We start from the raw sequence: 12592 nt of genomic DNA, 5'->3' as shown, positions 1-12592 counted from the left end.
TAGAGCCTGGCATGTGTTGGGCACTGGGTATGATCCTCAGCACCACACAGAAATAATGAATGAATGAATGAATACATAATTAAATTAAAAAAGAATATATATGCTGGAAATTCTTATCCAAGTCAAAATTTACAAACACCCACAGTTTAGAAACCTCTGAAATAAGAGATCTTGCTGATCTCAAGTCAGGATGAGCTACCCTGAGTTTTCCCAATTGTTCATTTTAAAGGCTGTTGATTCCCCAGAGCAAGAGTTAGAACTTTAAATACAGTAACTATTTTATGCCTTATGGGTCAGTCATACAGTCTCTACTGTAACTACTTCAACTCTGCTTTTGTAATAACAAAGCAACCAAAGACAATACATAAACCCAGGGGATCGACTGTGCTCCAGTAAAATTTTATCTGTAAAAACAAGCTGCAGGGTTAGTTTGCTAAGCCTGGGCCTAAAGAACAGAAGGCTTTCAAATCAGTGACTGCTCAGAAACAATTATTTTAAAATTCTTGAAATGTTTCACAAAGGAAATTAGCAGTAACCACATAAAACCACATGTTTACCATGTACCTGAGCAGGGGGCATGACAGTTGCAGGTAAAGGATTGGAAATCATTGGTCCAAAGATGTCCAGATCATCATTCAGGGCTGGCACTGTGGTTGTGTTCCCATTGGTTACTGGTGCCTCAGCAGGGCCATCTGAAAAAAATAGACTTCTATCAATGTAGAATCTCTTAAATTACTTGAAACATGGCATTCACTTTAGAAATAAGTGATTTAAAAAAAGAATTCAAATACATGTCCCCATTTTACCATAGGATTTACCCCCCCAAAAAGCCCTTTTTAGTTTTCTTTATTCTCCCAGTGAATAAAGAATATTTCACTGGATTGTTGGCATAGATCCAAACAAATGTCCTATTTACAATATTCTGCATGCTGATTTTCTGGAGATCACATCATTTTTATCTACATTCAAAATAAATTTTGTGTATAACTGATTACAATAAATAAATTCTGATGATTTAAAATGGTTAAAATGTTGCATTTTAAAGTCACAATAAAGAAAAAAACTGGATAGAAAAACCAAAACATATACTTTAAATTGATCCTACCAAAAACATTTATAAAACTTTGAAATAAATCCTTTATTTAAGCACAGCCATTATTAGTGATGGCAGCTAATGACAGAAACTCCAACAGATCTTCCTACTGAAAAATTCAAATTAACAAAAATTTAAATGTCAATAATTATATAATTTACATAATTTAAATAATTTTATATCTCCTTTTCATGTGCTTGAACAAATAATTTGCAAGGTATAGGGGTGGGAGTTGAAGTGCAGTGGAGAGAGTTTGTCACAGCATTCCAGGAAATGGAATAGCCCCCATTCGGTTTTCTTTGGGTATAACCAAGTAACAGTTCAGAAAATTGTAACTCCAATCTCTTGGGACTTATATCCTAATCAATATTCTATTTGAACAATTTATGATCTCATTTGATCTCTCTTTGATTGACTGTGCCCTCCTCAAAGGTAAATCTAACATCTTTACACATTAGATGGAATGTCTTGTGTAAAGCAGATACTTAAAGATTTGACAAATTTAATGTTTTCTACTTGCTGCATATTTCCTCTATATAAATAATAGAAACTGAATTTTTTATTTCCCTATTTTAGTGTCAGTGAATTACAAATAATACTTAATATCAATGAATGGTCATAGTCAAATATTTTTTACTATTTAATTTATATAAAAGTAAATAATTTGGAAAATAATAACTGCCAAGTATTTCTCAAGGCATCTTCAGTGATGACATGGTCAGAATCATAAAAAGAAATATATTTACTACAGATATGTGTTACACACATAATGTCTATATCAAACACTATCAACAATTGAAAGATAAAGCAATAAAATGATGCACAGATAATTTCAAACATACAGAATTTTAGACATCAATTTTTTTTCCATTTCTGTCTCTTTAAAATGGCAGCATTTTGAAGTTAGACCTCTGTGAAGAGTTATGAGTTATCTTATGTTTCTCATTCATTATAATTTTTTTTATAATGACCAGAAATAAATTGACATTTTAAAAGGACAAGGTATTCTAGAGTTAAAATCAGCTAAAGAAACTTTTTTTTTTTTTTTGTAATTTCTACAACATTTCAGAGAATAAACCTCATATAATAATGACAGGAAAGCCAGTGGTGCTCTTAACCCAGAAGCAAAGTTGGGGATGGGGAAACAAGTTCATCAACTACAATGCTAACTTCTATCATATGTACAAGGAAGCACTTTAAACTATATAAACTATAACTGTGTATATATATTTAAGAACTATATATAAAAATTACACAAGCACAAGTCCTCTAAAACAAGAAAAAATACAACAAAAAGTACAAAAAGCTGACAAGCTGAACACAAGCAATTATTTCTAGTTTTCAATTAATTTATTTTTTGCCTTTTCAAGTAACTAACAATTGGGATGGATTTATGAAAAAAAGCTATCAATTGACTTTTACCACAGAAAATGAGTGTACTTCACAGAATGACTGCTGTGCCCAGGATACACTGTGAGAAAACTGGGAGGTCTCTCCACTACAAGCAAATGATGTTTTCATTGCATTTATAAAATTGTACATCTTTTAGGAATTTTAAGTCTGTTCAAAATAGCATGTGATACTTTGCTCAGAGTATTTATTTACTTACACTTTCAAATCTAAACCCCAATTGGTATATAGTAGTGCATTAATTTATCAAAGAGCAAACATGACATTATTTGGTTTTTGAAGTTTTGTTTTACGCTTCACATCCCTCAGGACTAAATATGTGATTAATAACTTCTCTAGTGTCACAGAGCTAAAGCAAAGCCTTGGATTGTAATCTTATTAATTTTCATTATAAAGGCAACACATTCTTGAAAAAGATTCAAGCCATGAAAAATGGAGAAATCAAAAAGGCCCCATGATGGACAGTGAAGAGGGCTGCAAAATAACTTGAATATAATTAATACCACCGATTGTACATAGTTAAAATGGTAAATTTTATGTTTGATTTATTACAATTAAATACAGTTTAATTGAGTACATAAGAACAGATAAAAACTACCTTCTTGGGAGGGGAGGGGGGATAGTACAGGATAGGAAAGGCAGCAGAATACAACAGACACTAGTATGGCAATATGTAAATCAATGGAAGTGTAACTGATGTGATTCTGCAATCTGTATACGGGGTAAAAATGGGAGTTCATAACTCACTTGAATCAAAGTGTGAAATATGATATGTCAAGAACTATGTAATGTTTTGAACAACCAACAATAAAAAAAAACTACCTTCTTTACATAAAGTTATGTATGTGTAGGTGGGAGGTTTGCATTCTTTGATATTGTATATCATACAGTACGTAATGACTTATTTATTCAACTCGTGATTCATGGCCATTTATATAGTTTCCAGATTTTCATCATAACAAAAGCAGAACATCCCATTCCTTAATATGAATTATACACAGTTCATATCTGTTAATTATAAGGTAATGCAGCTCAGTTTTTTTACACCATATTGAAAACAGGTCTCATTCTGTGTTTTTATGTTAATTAATATTTTAAGACTGGCCTCTTGTATTCCACACAAACAATACTGAACTCTCTTTGTAATCACCTACCATTGGTTAATGAAGCTGTCATGAATGTCAATTCACTATAAGTCTGAGGGGTTTTGAAATACTTTGGAATGAAACAAAGGAAGTGCCTGCTTAGGGACAGCTATCTTTGTGGAAAGACTGATAAAATTTTTAATTGACTGGGAAAGATTTTCTCATGCCTCCAAAAACCTGAGGTAAGAAACCTTCTCCCAAGACAAATAAACGTTTTCTTGTAGCCAGATAACCTTGTAATGAGTACAGGTGATTCTTTTCTGTTCTCATACATACAACATACCTGCCCCTCTTTTCTTTTTATCCTGGTCTTCTCCCTATATGATCCCTTCTGGATTTCATTACTAATGATCTTCCTTGTTACTACAAAAGCTACACATTCATAAAACTGTTGAAAACATATTCTTAACCTAAATGAAAATTTCTCTGCCTTGCAAAATCAGTAAATAAAAGTTCCCAATGGAGGTTCAGTGTTTGCTAATCTTACAAAATACATTTGGCTTGCTAAACATATTTCTTAAAAAAGAAATTTATTTTGAATAAATTTCAATTTATTTTGAAGGTCATTGTGTTTTTAATTTTTAGTATTAAAAAGGGCAGATAAAGACTCATTATCATTACCATGATTATAAACATCACATTTATCCTGGATGTTTTGAAACATCTCCCTTAACTGTCTCCAGTTACAGAAACTAGGGCACAGAGAGATTAAAATTCTTCCTCAAAGTCACCTAGTTAAGCAGCAACAATTGTACTTATGTGTACCCCTAGACTAGTGATCTTTTATTTACCATTATCAGAAGACATGTAATTATAAGTTACTTAGTTATAAAGAAATCACTTAAAATTCTGATCATTAAAAACCAATTTAAAAATAATTTACATTTGTTATAAGTCTGAGAATAAGGAACATAGTGAAAAAAATCATTCTAGACTGTGCCTATATATTTCATCTCCCCAATCTACCTTTGTACCCTGGCCAATATCTTCTAAATTTATAGGGGAATAATATAGAAGGGCATGATCATCAACAAACAAACTAGGCTAAGGGAAGAAATTGGGATATAATCAGCACTCAATGAATGAAGAGTATTTCAAATCACTGGGTGTTAAATACATTCTTTTGATCAAGGAACCACTAATAGCACTGTCCTTGCTGACTGAATTAAAGCTGAGATCTCAAAAGTGACAAAATACCAAGATGTTGAAAAAAGTTTTCAGAGAAATATTTCAAAAACTTAGAAATAATAAGCCTTATTCAAATTAAATGGCTTACATGGGGTAAATCACCATATTTTAAAATATTTAAATTAATATAGGTTATGTCTTGTTTGTACATGTGAGTTTGAATATATGAGTGTGTATGCAAACACACACACATACACAGGCAAATGGAAACTTGCAACCAACTACATCAAGCCTTCTTTGAGATAAAGGGTTATCTACAAAAACAGGTAATCAGGATTCACCTCAAACATATCTTACTGTGTGTGTTCCTTGCTCAGTTACAAAATGGTGGTGGGAGTAGCTAGCAACAGTAGGAGGCAGCAGCCCCCTTTAATCAGTATGCAGAAACAGTAGTTGGTGGACAATAAAAATAATGGGAGATCTAAAGTACAAGAAAAGCCTCAGGCAAATGTTAGAAATTTAGCTGGGACAACAACATAAAAAAATGATAATGAAGCACAAAGGACCCCTTGAAAAGGCAATGCAGTAAAATGAAAGAAAGAAATTAGGACAATGCAGAAGAAATTAGGACAATGTAGTAAAATGAAAGGATTTCAAACTTAAAAGGCATCAAATGTACAGTTAGCAGTTTGTGGGTAACTATTTTCTTTCTACATTACCTTAAGATTTCAAGCTACCATTTTATTTGTGAACTGAGTTGGCGAATGAATGTTTTAAACTGCACACATACCAGAAATTGACAAGAAAGGTTTAAATGTTTTGAGCTACAAAAAAAAAAAAAAAAAAAGTTAAATCAGTGCTACACCTTACAAGAATGTAAGGCATGCCCGGCATGTACTTACTGACATCGAGATGCTTAGAAAGAAGGTTAACTTTTCAAATCTGACAAAGTCTTGAAAGCCAATCTTGATTGTCTAGGAATCATTAATATGATGAGTGAGTCTGTTGATTCTATTAACCTTGGTTGTACCAGAACTCATCTGACAGTAATAATCCAAATGAGGACCAAATTAAAAAAAAGTATTTTAATGGATACTTGGCCTGTTCCAAGTACCTTTAAGAATATATAAACTAAAAGAAAATAAGAATAAAACACTTCACAGTTTGAACACTAATATTTGCTTGAACACTAATATTTATTTAAGTTCTATGGTTAGGCACTCTGATCAATGCTTTATATAAAGTATCTCAATTTAATCCTCATAGTACCTCAAGGGAATTTTCACAACAAGCTATGGATTTTAAGAGAGGCTACATGCTGCTATACCTGGGTGGCGGTGAGGGGGAAACCACATTAAATAACCAGTTTGAAAAACTTTTCCTGGGGCCCCCAGGCAGAAAGAGGTGCTCCACTCCAGGGTTAAAAGACTTTATTTACATGGCTATCAGCCCATGTCCCTAAAAATGCACCTTAAGAGTATGCGCTGACTTTACCATCCCACCCAGGCACAGTTCTTGGCTCAGGCTCCATTCTGAGGCAATGACCTCCTGAATTCACAATGCACAGTACCACCTTCTCTTCAGGTTAGACCATCTATATGCAGTCTACAATTAGTAGCTCATAACTATTTTCTTTCCATATCATTTTAAGATTCCAGGCTAGTATTTTATTTGAAAACTGAGTTGGTATGAAGGAATGGTAGGTAGCCAGCTGACTCCAACTCTAATAGGCACTGCAAAACAGCAGCTTTCCTAAATGTCCTATGCCTTTCATTTTTAGTTTTTAATGACAACAGACTGGACATGCCTCAGTATACTCCAGGCCTCTTAGCTCTCCTGGCATCATTTTTATAGCCTAGAGTCTTTGTCCAGTCCCTCCTGCCCTATCACCAGAAAGAGTACAGCTGCCTCCTTAATTCAATGCCTGACAAAAAGCTAATGCTCAATAATGGCTGGAAAACTGAATTGTTTTCCAGAGACAAATTATTGATGAATATCTTGGTTACAGGCAGAGCCATAGATAAAAACAATTAATAGTTAGTGATCCTATTTTTGTTGGGAGAAAAAGTGAAATAATTACACTGTTTTTGAAAAGTACCAGAGATCTCCTGATTACAAATCCCTTTTCAGTCTTTGTCCTATTTGACCACTAGCTCATTTATCCTGAGCTGATCCTTCTCCCTTGAAGATCTCTTCCTTCGCACCTAAGGTTACATTTTCTTGGAAGATCAGGAAATCAATGCTCTCAGTATCCCTGGCTAGTTCTCCCCCCTCCGTGTTCACAGCCATAGCTTATAAACTATGATCTGCCCATGATAATACAACTGCTTCCTAACTGGAATCCTTCAACCAAGGCTTCCTCTTTCTGGTTTACTGATTAGAGAGAGGCTAGAATTCTCTTTCTAAATCAGAAATGTGTCTTTAAGTCACTGTCCACAACTTGGCACATCTCTGCTCTTAGTACCACACATGATTACCCACATACAAGTTGGTCTCTTTCACTGACTGACCTCCCTGCTGGCTAGAGCATCACTTATTCTCCTCCAGGCCTGCTCCATGTGTCCTACCACAGCACCTGACAGATACTGCAAGGCTGTCTGCTCAATAATAAGAAATTGATGGATTATAAATCATAAAATATTTGACAATGTTAAGACATTAACTGAGTCTATCTGGGTAGCTGCTTATCTTTTCCAACTGTTATCCATTGTACAGGTAACCTCCACAGACCATTAGCTTTCATCTGAAATAGACAAGCATAGTATAAAACAAATTTATTTGTTTCTCCTATCACTAATAGTAGCAAGAAAAGTAACCTACAAATTAAAGAAAATAAAATTTAAATTACAATTTTAGCATTAATACAGATTTCAAACTCAGTTCTCGGGCAGTTCTCATAATCCCATCTCTTCCCTCACAGATAATTCTCTTATCTTCAGTTTCCAGGTCAACTACATCTCCTACTTGCACTACTGTAAACACAGAGAGCTAATTTTCTGGTATTTACCAGCGTTCCATGAACTCTGCTGGTGCTCAATAAATATTAATTGAATTCATGTTTTAATTGAATGTCAAAGGCTTTAGCTGGTCATAATCTATTTGCACAAATAATAAAAAAATGTCAAAGAGCAACATGAGATTTCATGTATTACTAATCTAGTTTAGAATGTGATAAGTAAGTGGATGTTTTGTTTTTCATTACCATTTCTGACTGAGTGTGAACATTCAGCCTTGAATATACCCTTGCTACAATGAAAACTGTCAAGGCTAATTCTTCATAGATAACTACTGAGGCATCATGGTAAGCAGCAATTAATTTTAAGTGAAAAGAGTGCTGATTAAAAAAGGTTGCTTCTTTGAGATATAGTGTTGCTTTCCTTAATGACAAAACTCCTTAAAGCTTCCTAAATTTTGTTTTGCTCATAGAATTCTTATTTTCTACTCAAGAAACCATTTAAAGCTTTTTCCTTAATAAAAAATGTTACTTGGAACTCATTTATATTAAAAATATGTATTAAAAATATTGCTTCATGAGATGAAATTAGCTCCTACATACCTTACTTTGTAAATTCAAATCATAAATTTTCACTTGAAACAAATTAAATTTTTTAAGTTTTAAATTGTTTTCAAATGTTTTCTTTAAAATATGTCTGGAGTTAACTGGAGCTATATATTTATTTTTAAATCTTTTTAGCACTAAACAGATGTTATTTGCCAAAATGATTGATATGGCCTTACAAGACAATCCTAAACCTCATGCTCACTTTTTATGCCCTTACCAAGTGGCTAGCCAGTTACTAGTAGAAGCAGGTAAATCTACTTTTGCACATTCCCATAATCTAGCCAATTTGTGAGCAAGAGATGCTCACTACAATGCTGTGTACAGGGAAGCACTGCAGTGCTACCCATCTTTCACGAGGCACACACACTGATTTAGAGGTGCTGCCTGGGACTGCTGAGAGATACACTCACTCTCTCTCTCTCTCTCATACGCACACACACACACACACACACACACACACACACACACACACACACTCTCTCTCTCTCTCTACCATTTTATTGCCTCAAAAGATAAGACATATATAAAAATGAAACCAACTTAGATAAAACAAATTTCTTTCCAAATGATGACAAAATGTGACAAACTAAATTTCTTTGACATCACCTAATTTCTTCAGTTTTTTTAGGCATCTGCAGATCCTCATAGGCAAAGACCATGCTTTGCAATCACTGTTTCCAACTATCTCCCTCTTTCTCTCTCAATGACAGTGGTATTCATAACATAACCTAGTAGGAATCCTATTTATGTTATTCAGCATAATTCAAGTCCCTCTGCTACACGTACTTTCAAAGATCCATGTTACCTCTTACTGGTCTCCTCTGACCTGGTGATCAGAATACAGTCTCAGCACAGGACTGAATAGAACTACTGTGCTAGGTGTTTCACAAAAAGCACACCATTTACTCCAGCCACCAAATACAGAAGAGGTTTTATTTCCACAAGCCAGATGAAGATGCAAGAGATCAGAAAAAACACAGGCATAGCCTCAAAATTCAGTGTTTCCCTTATGCCATCTATCTATCTGACAAATGGTTCCCATTTGATAAACAAAGATTTATTTCTATGACACTGTCTCACCTGGTAGTGTTAGAGCTCAATATAGTGTTAAGAACATGAACTCTGGAACCAGAAAACACAGTTTAAATCCTTGCTCTATGACTAGGCTATACACTGATAGCTGTATTTCACTAGCATTGTGGCTATATTGTATTGTTTAAAGAATAATGATGAGAAAAAGAAAGTCTATATATGTTCAGTACAGATGCGATTTTCCCCCCAAATATTTTAAACCCAAGGTTGGTTGAATCCATAGACATGAATCCACAGAGGGGAGACCCATTGTATTACCTTAGTGGAATCATCTTTACCTACTGCTAACCAGTCTCCCAGATTTTTTAAAAATATTTTTATTTTTTTAATTTTTATGTGGTGTTGAGGATCAAACCCAGCACCCTGCACATGCCAGGCGAGCATGCTACCACTTGAGCCACATCCCCAACCAGTCTCCCAGTTTTTAATCATTACAAAAACAATGTAATAATCAACAAAGACACTGGCATAACAGTATAATACAGAGTCCTAAAGGATTACACTGGTAAGGGGAAATGAAAAGCATCACTCCTACATGCCCTAGAAATTGATTTCAGTTTTCTTTTACTATAGGAGGTATATATTAAAGTCAAGATGTGTCTGTGTTTGATTCAAGTGTGTGCATTTAAGACTTGTTCAGCACAACACTTAGTCAAGAGTGGCCCCAAGACTCTAGATACTTTCCAAGACTAGATGGCAGATACTAATCAAGTATTTCCCACTTCTGGTGGAAGAGCATAAAACACTAATTAGTATTTCTAAGGCTTTAAACACAAATTAACATCTAACCATGAAGCAGTCCTTTCAGGTATAATCAGGAACATAAAGCAAGGATCAATAAACCACAGTCAAACCTATTTTTAAAGCTTTTTGGATCCTAAGCCATGTTTATTGGTTTACTTACTTGTTTTAGCTGCTTGTATACTACAATGGGAGTTGAGAGGTTGCAAGACAGATTATATGGTCTGCAAAGGCAACAATTTTCTTTTGCTCTTTTCAGAAAAAATTGCTGATTCCAACTAAAAAGTATATACAAAAACATTTTATGTTTGACTTTTGGAATGGGCACTACATCAGGAAAAGAGAGCTAAATAAAGTAGGTTTAGCTTGTGTTACCAGGTTGAAAACAAGAGCATGGGCTTATCAATGTTCCATTTAAAGAGAATATAGAATTTCTAAAAATTGATATTAATATTCTCATAACAGGGTAATAGTTAAGAGTGATTCAGGCAGCCATGACCCTTGGAACACATGGCCTTCCATGGCTATGTGACTAAACTATTTCTGTCTAGAAACGTTTTAAGTTAATGCCTGTCTGTTCTGGTTTCCCTCATGGGATATGCTGGGTTTTTTTTGCATGACTATAAGTCATACTTCAAGACATCTTCTCTGAAATACCCACTATGTTTTCAATTCACAGGAGAATAACAGAGTCCCACTAGGGGAAAGTGGTGTGCTCTTGAGCAGAAAATTAAGTTTACTGATTGAAGCTGACATCTATAATCAATCCAGATTTAGGACCATTGTTTGTTTTGAGATAAAAGGGATTGTTGATTCTCTGTAGTTTCATGGACTTTCATGAACACAGCTTTAAAAAAACAAAGTCTGAAGCTGGGCATACTGGTCCACGCCTATAGTCTCAGCTAGTTAGGAGGCTGAGGCAAAAGTCTGAGGACAGCCTGGGCAACTTAATAAGACCCTACCTCAAAATAAAAAATAAAAAGAGCAGGGGATGTAACTCAGTTGTAGAGTGCCCCTCAATAGTAATCCCCAGTATTAAGGAGAAAAAATATATCTGAAAATATTTTTTAAAAGAATTTAGGTTACTGATAGACAGCAGGTATGAAGAATTGTAGGTTCTCTGGATAAAACACTCACCCTGCTTTTCCTACTGCTAAAACTCTCGCACAAGCAGTTCTCTTCCTGATCACATCTTTCACCTATTCCATCTTTGCAACTCTTCCATTGTACCATCCCAAACCTGCTGTCCAGCATCAGCAAAATTTCCTCTATATATCCTTTACCTCTTCTCCAACACTGCCTTCACCAAATTGCTTTAAATAAACCTTGATTCTCCCCTAGAGATACAACTTCCTGAAGCTTTCCAACTGTCTAAAAAAAGAGCTGGCCTAGCATATTCACAAACCCAGGGGTGAGAGAAATAAGTATAAATTGATAGAAGCCATTGATGCTTTGGAATTGTTTGCTATGCAGTATGGACAACAATAGTTGACTATTCCAGAAACTGATAACAAAAGAGGAGTGCTGAAATCTATGGACCAACTTTGACACACAGTGGTGGAAGACAAGGAAATCCTTATAGGAACTTGAAAAACAGAGACACAATATGAAATGGTGAAACAGTTGGTATATAATGCCTTGTAAAAAGTGAAAGGCAGAAAATATCAAAGTTGTAGCAGAGCTGCCCTAGTTGACCTACAGCCCTGAGAATAAAAGATGTTTACTGTTGTAAACTGTTATAATCTGGGCAGCATTATTGCAGCAACAGATGAGTATCTCAAAGGCTAAGTAGTTCTAACAGATTTTATGTCTCACAAAACCTAAAATATTTATTTCAATTCTTAATATAAAAAGTTTGTCAACTCTTTCTTTAGACAGAGGCTGCTCTGTCAATATGGGTCCAAAGTAAAGATGATGTGAAGCAGAGCATTGGCTGATTTCAGATGTACACAACATGAGAGACAAATAAGCTTTCTTTACAGCAAGCCACCAATGTTTTGAGGAAGTTTGTTACCAAAGTATGATCTAGCATATTCTGATATAGAAATTTACTCTGACTTTGTTTTCAAGGGAAATATCTCAGATTACTAGTACTTTTTTTTTCACTATTTACTCCTTCCTCGTTCTCTCTCCAGGACCCTTGTTGTATTTCCCTATCCTCTAAACATCTGAGAGCCATGGGGCACAGCACCTCTTCTCTTCAGTCTATATCCACTCCCTTAGTGAATACATCCAGTTTCTTAACTTTAAACAACATTTACATGCTGATGACTTCCAACTTTATATTCTTCACCCAGATCTCTCCCTAAACTCATAATTCATATAACTGCCTGATTAAGATATACTTTATGATAAAATTAACCTTTTTGGCCTAAGAAATTAGAATTTCAAATTTATTATGACCCAAGTAAAACTCCTAAT

The 12592-nt window shown here is 34.6% G+C and overlaps 1 protein-coding gene across 2 annotated transcripts in view; it reads right to left on the bottom strand.

Annotated features, from left to right (window-relative positions):
• The window catches only part of SMAP1 (small ArfGAP 1), a 189963-nt gene that overhangs the window by 14625 nt on the left and 162746 nt on the right, over nucleotides 1–12592 (bottom strand). For both annotated transcript variants that reach the window (XM_081293996.1, XM_081293997.1), the window contains one exon: nucleotides 565–692. In XM_081293996.1, coding sequence (XP_081150122.1) covers nucleotides 565–692 — 128 coding nt within the window. The remainder of the gene's footprint in view (nucleotides 1–564; nucleotides 693–12592) is intronic.

This window comes from Spermophilus citellus (genome assembly GCF_964194105.1).
Source record: "Spermophilus citellus genome assembly, chromosome: 5".
Lineage (NCBI taxonomy): Eukaryota > Metazoa > Chordata > Mammalia > Rodentia > Sciuridae > Spermophilus > Spermophilus citellus.
This window is presented reverse-complemented; position numbering and strand designations above follow the sequence as displayed.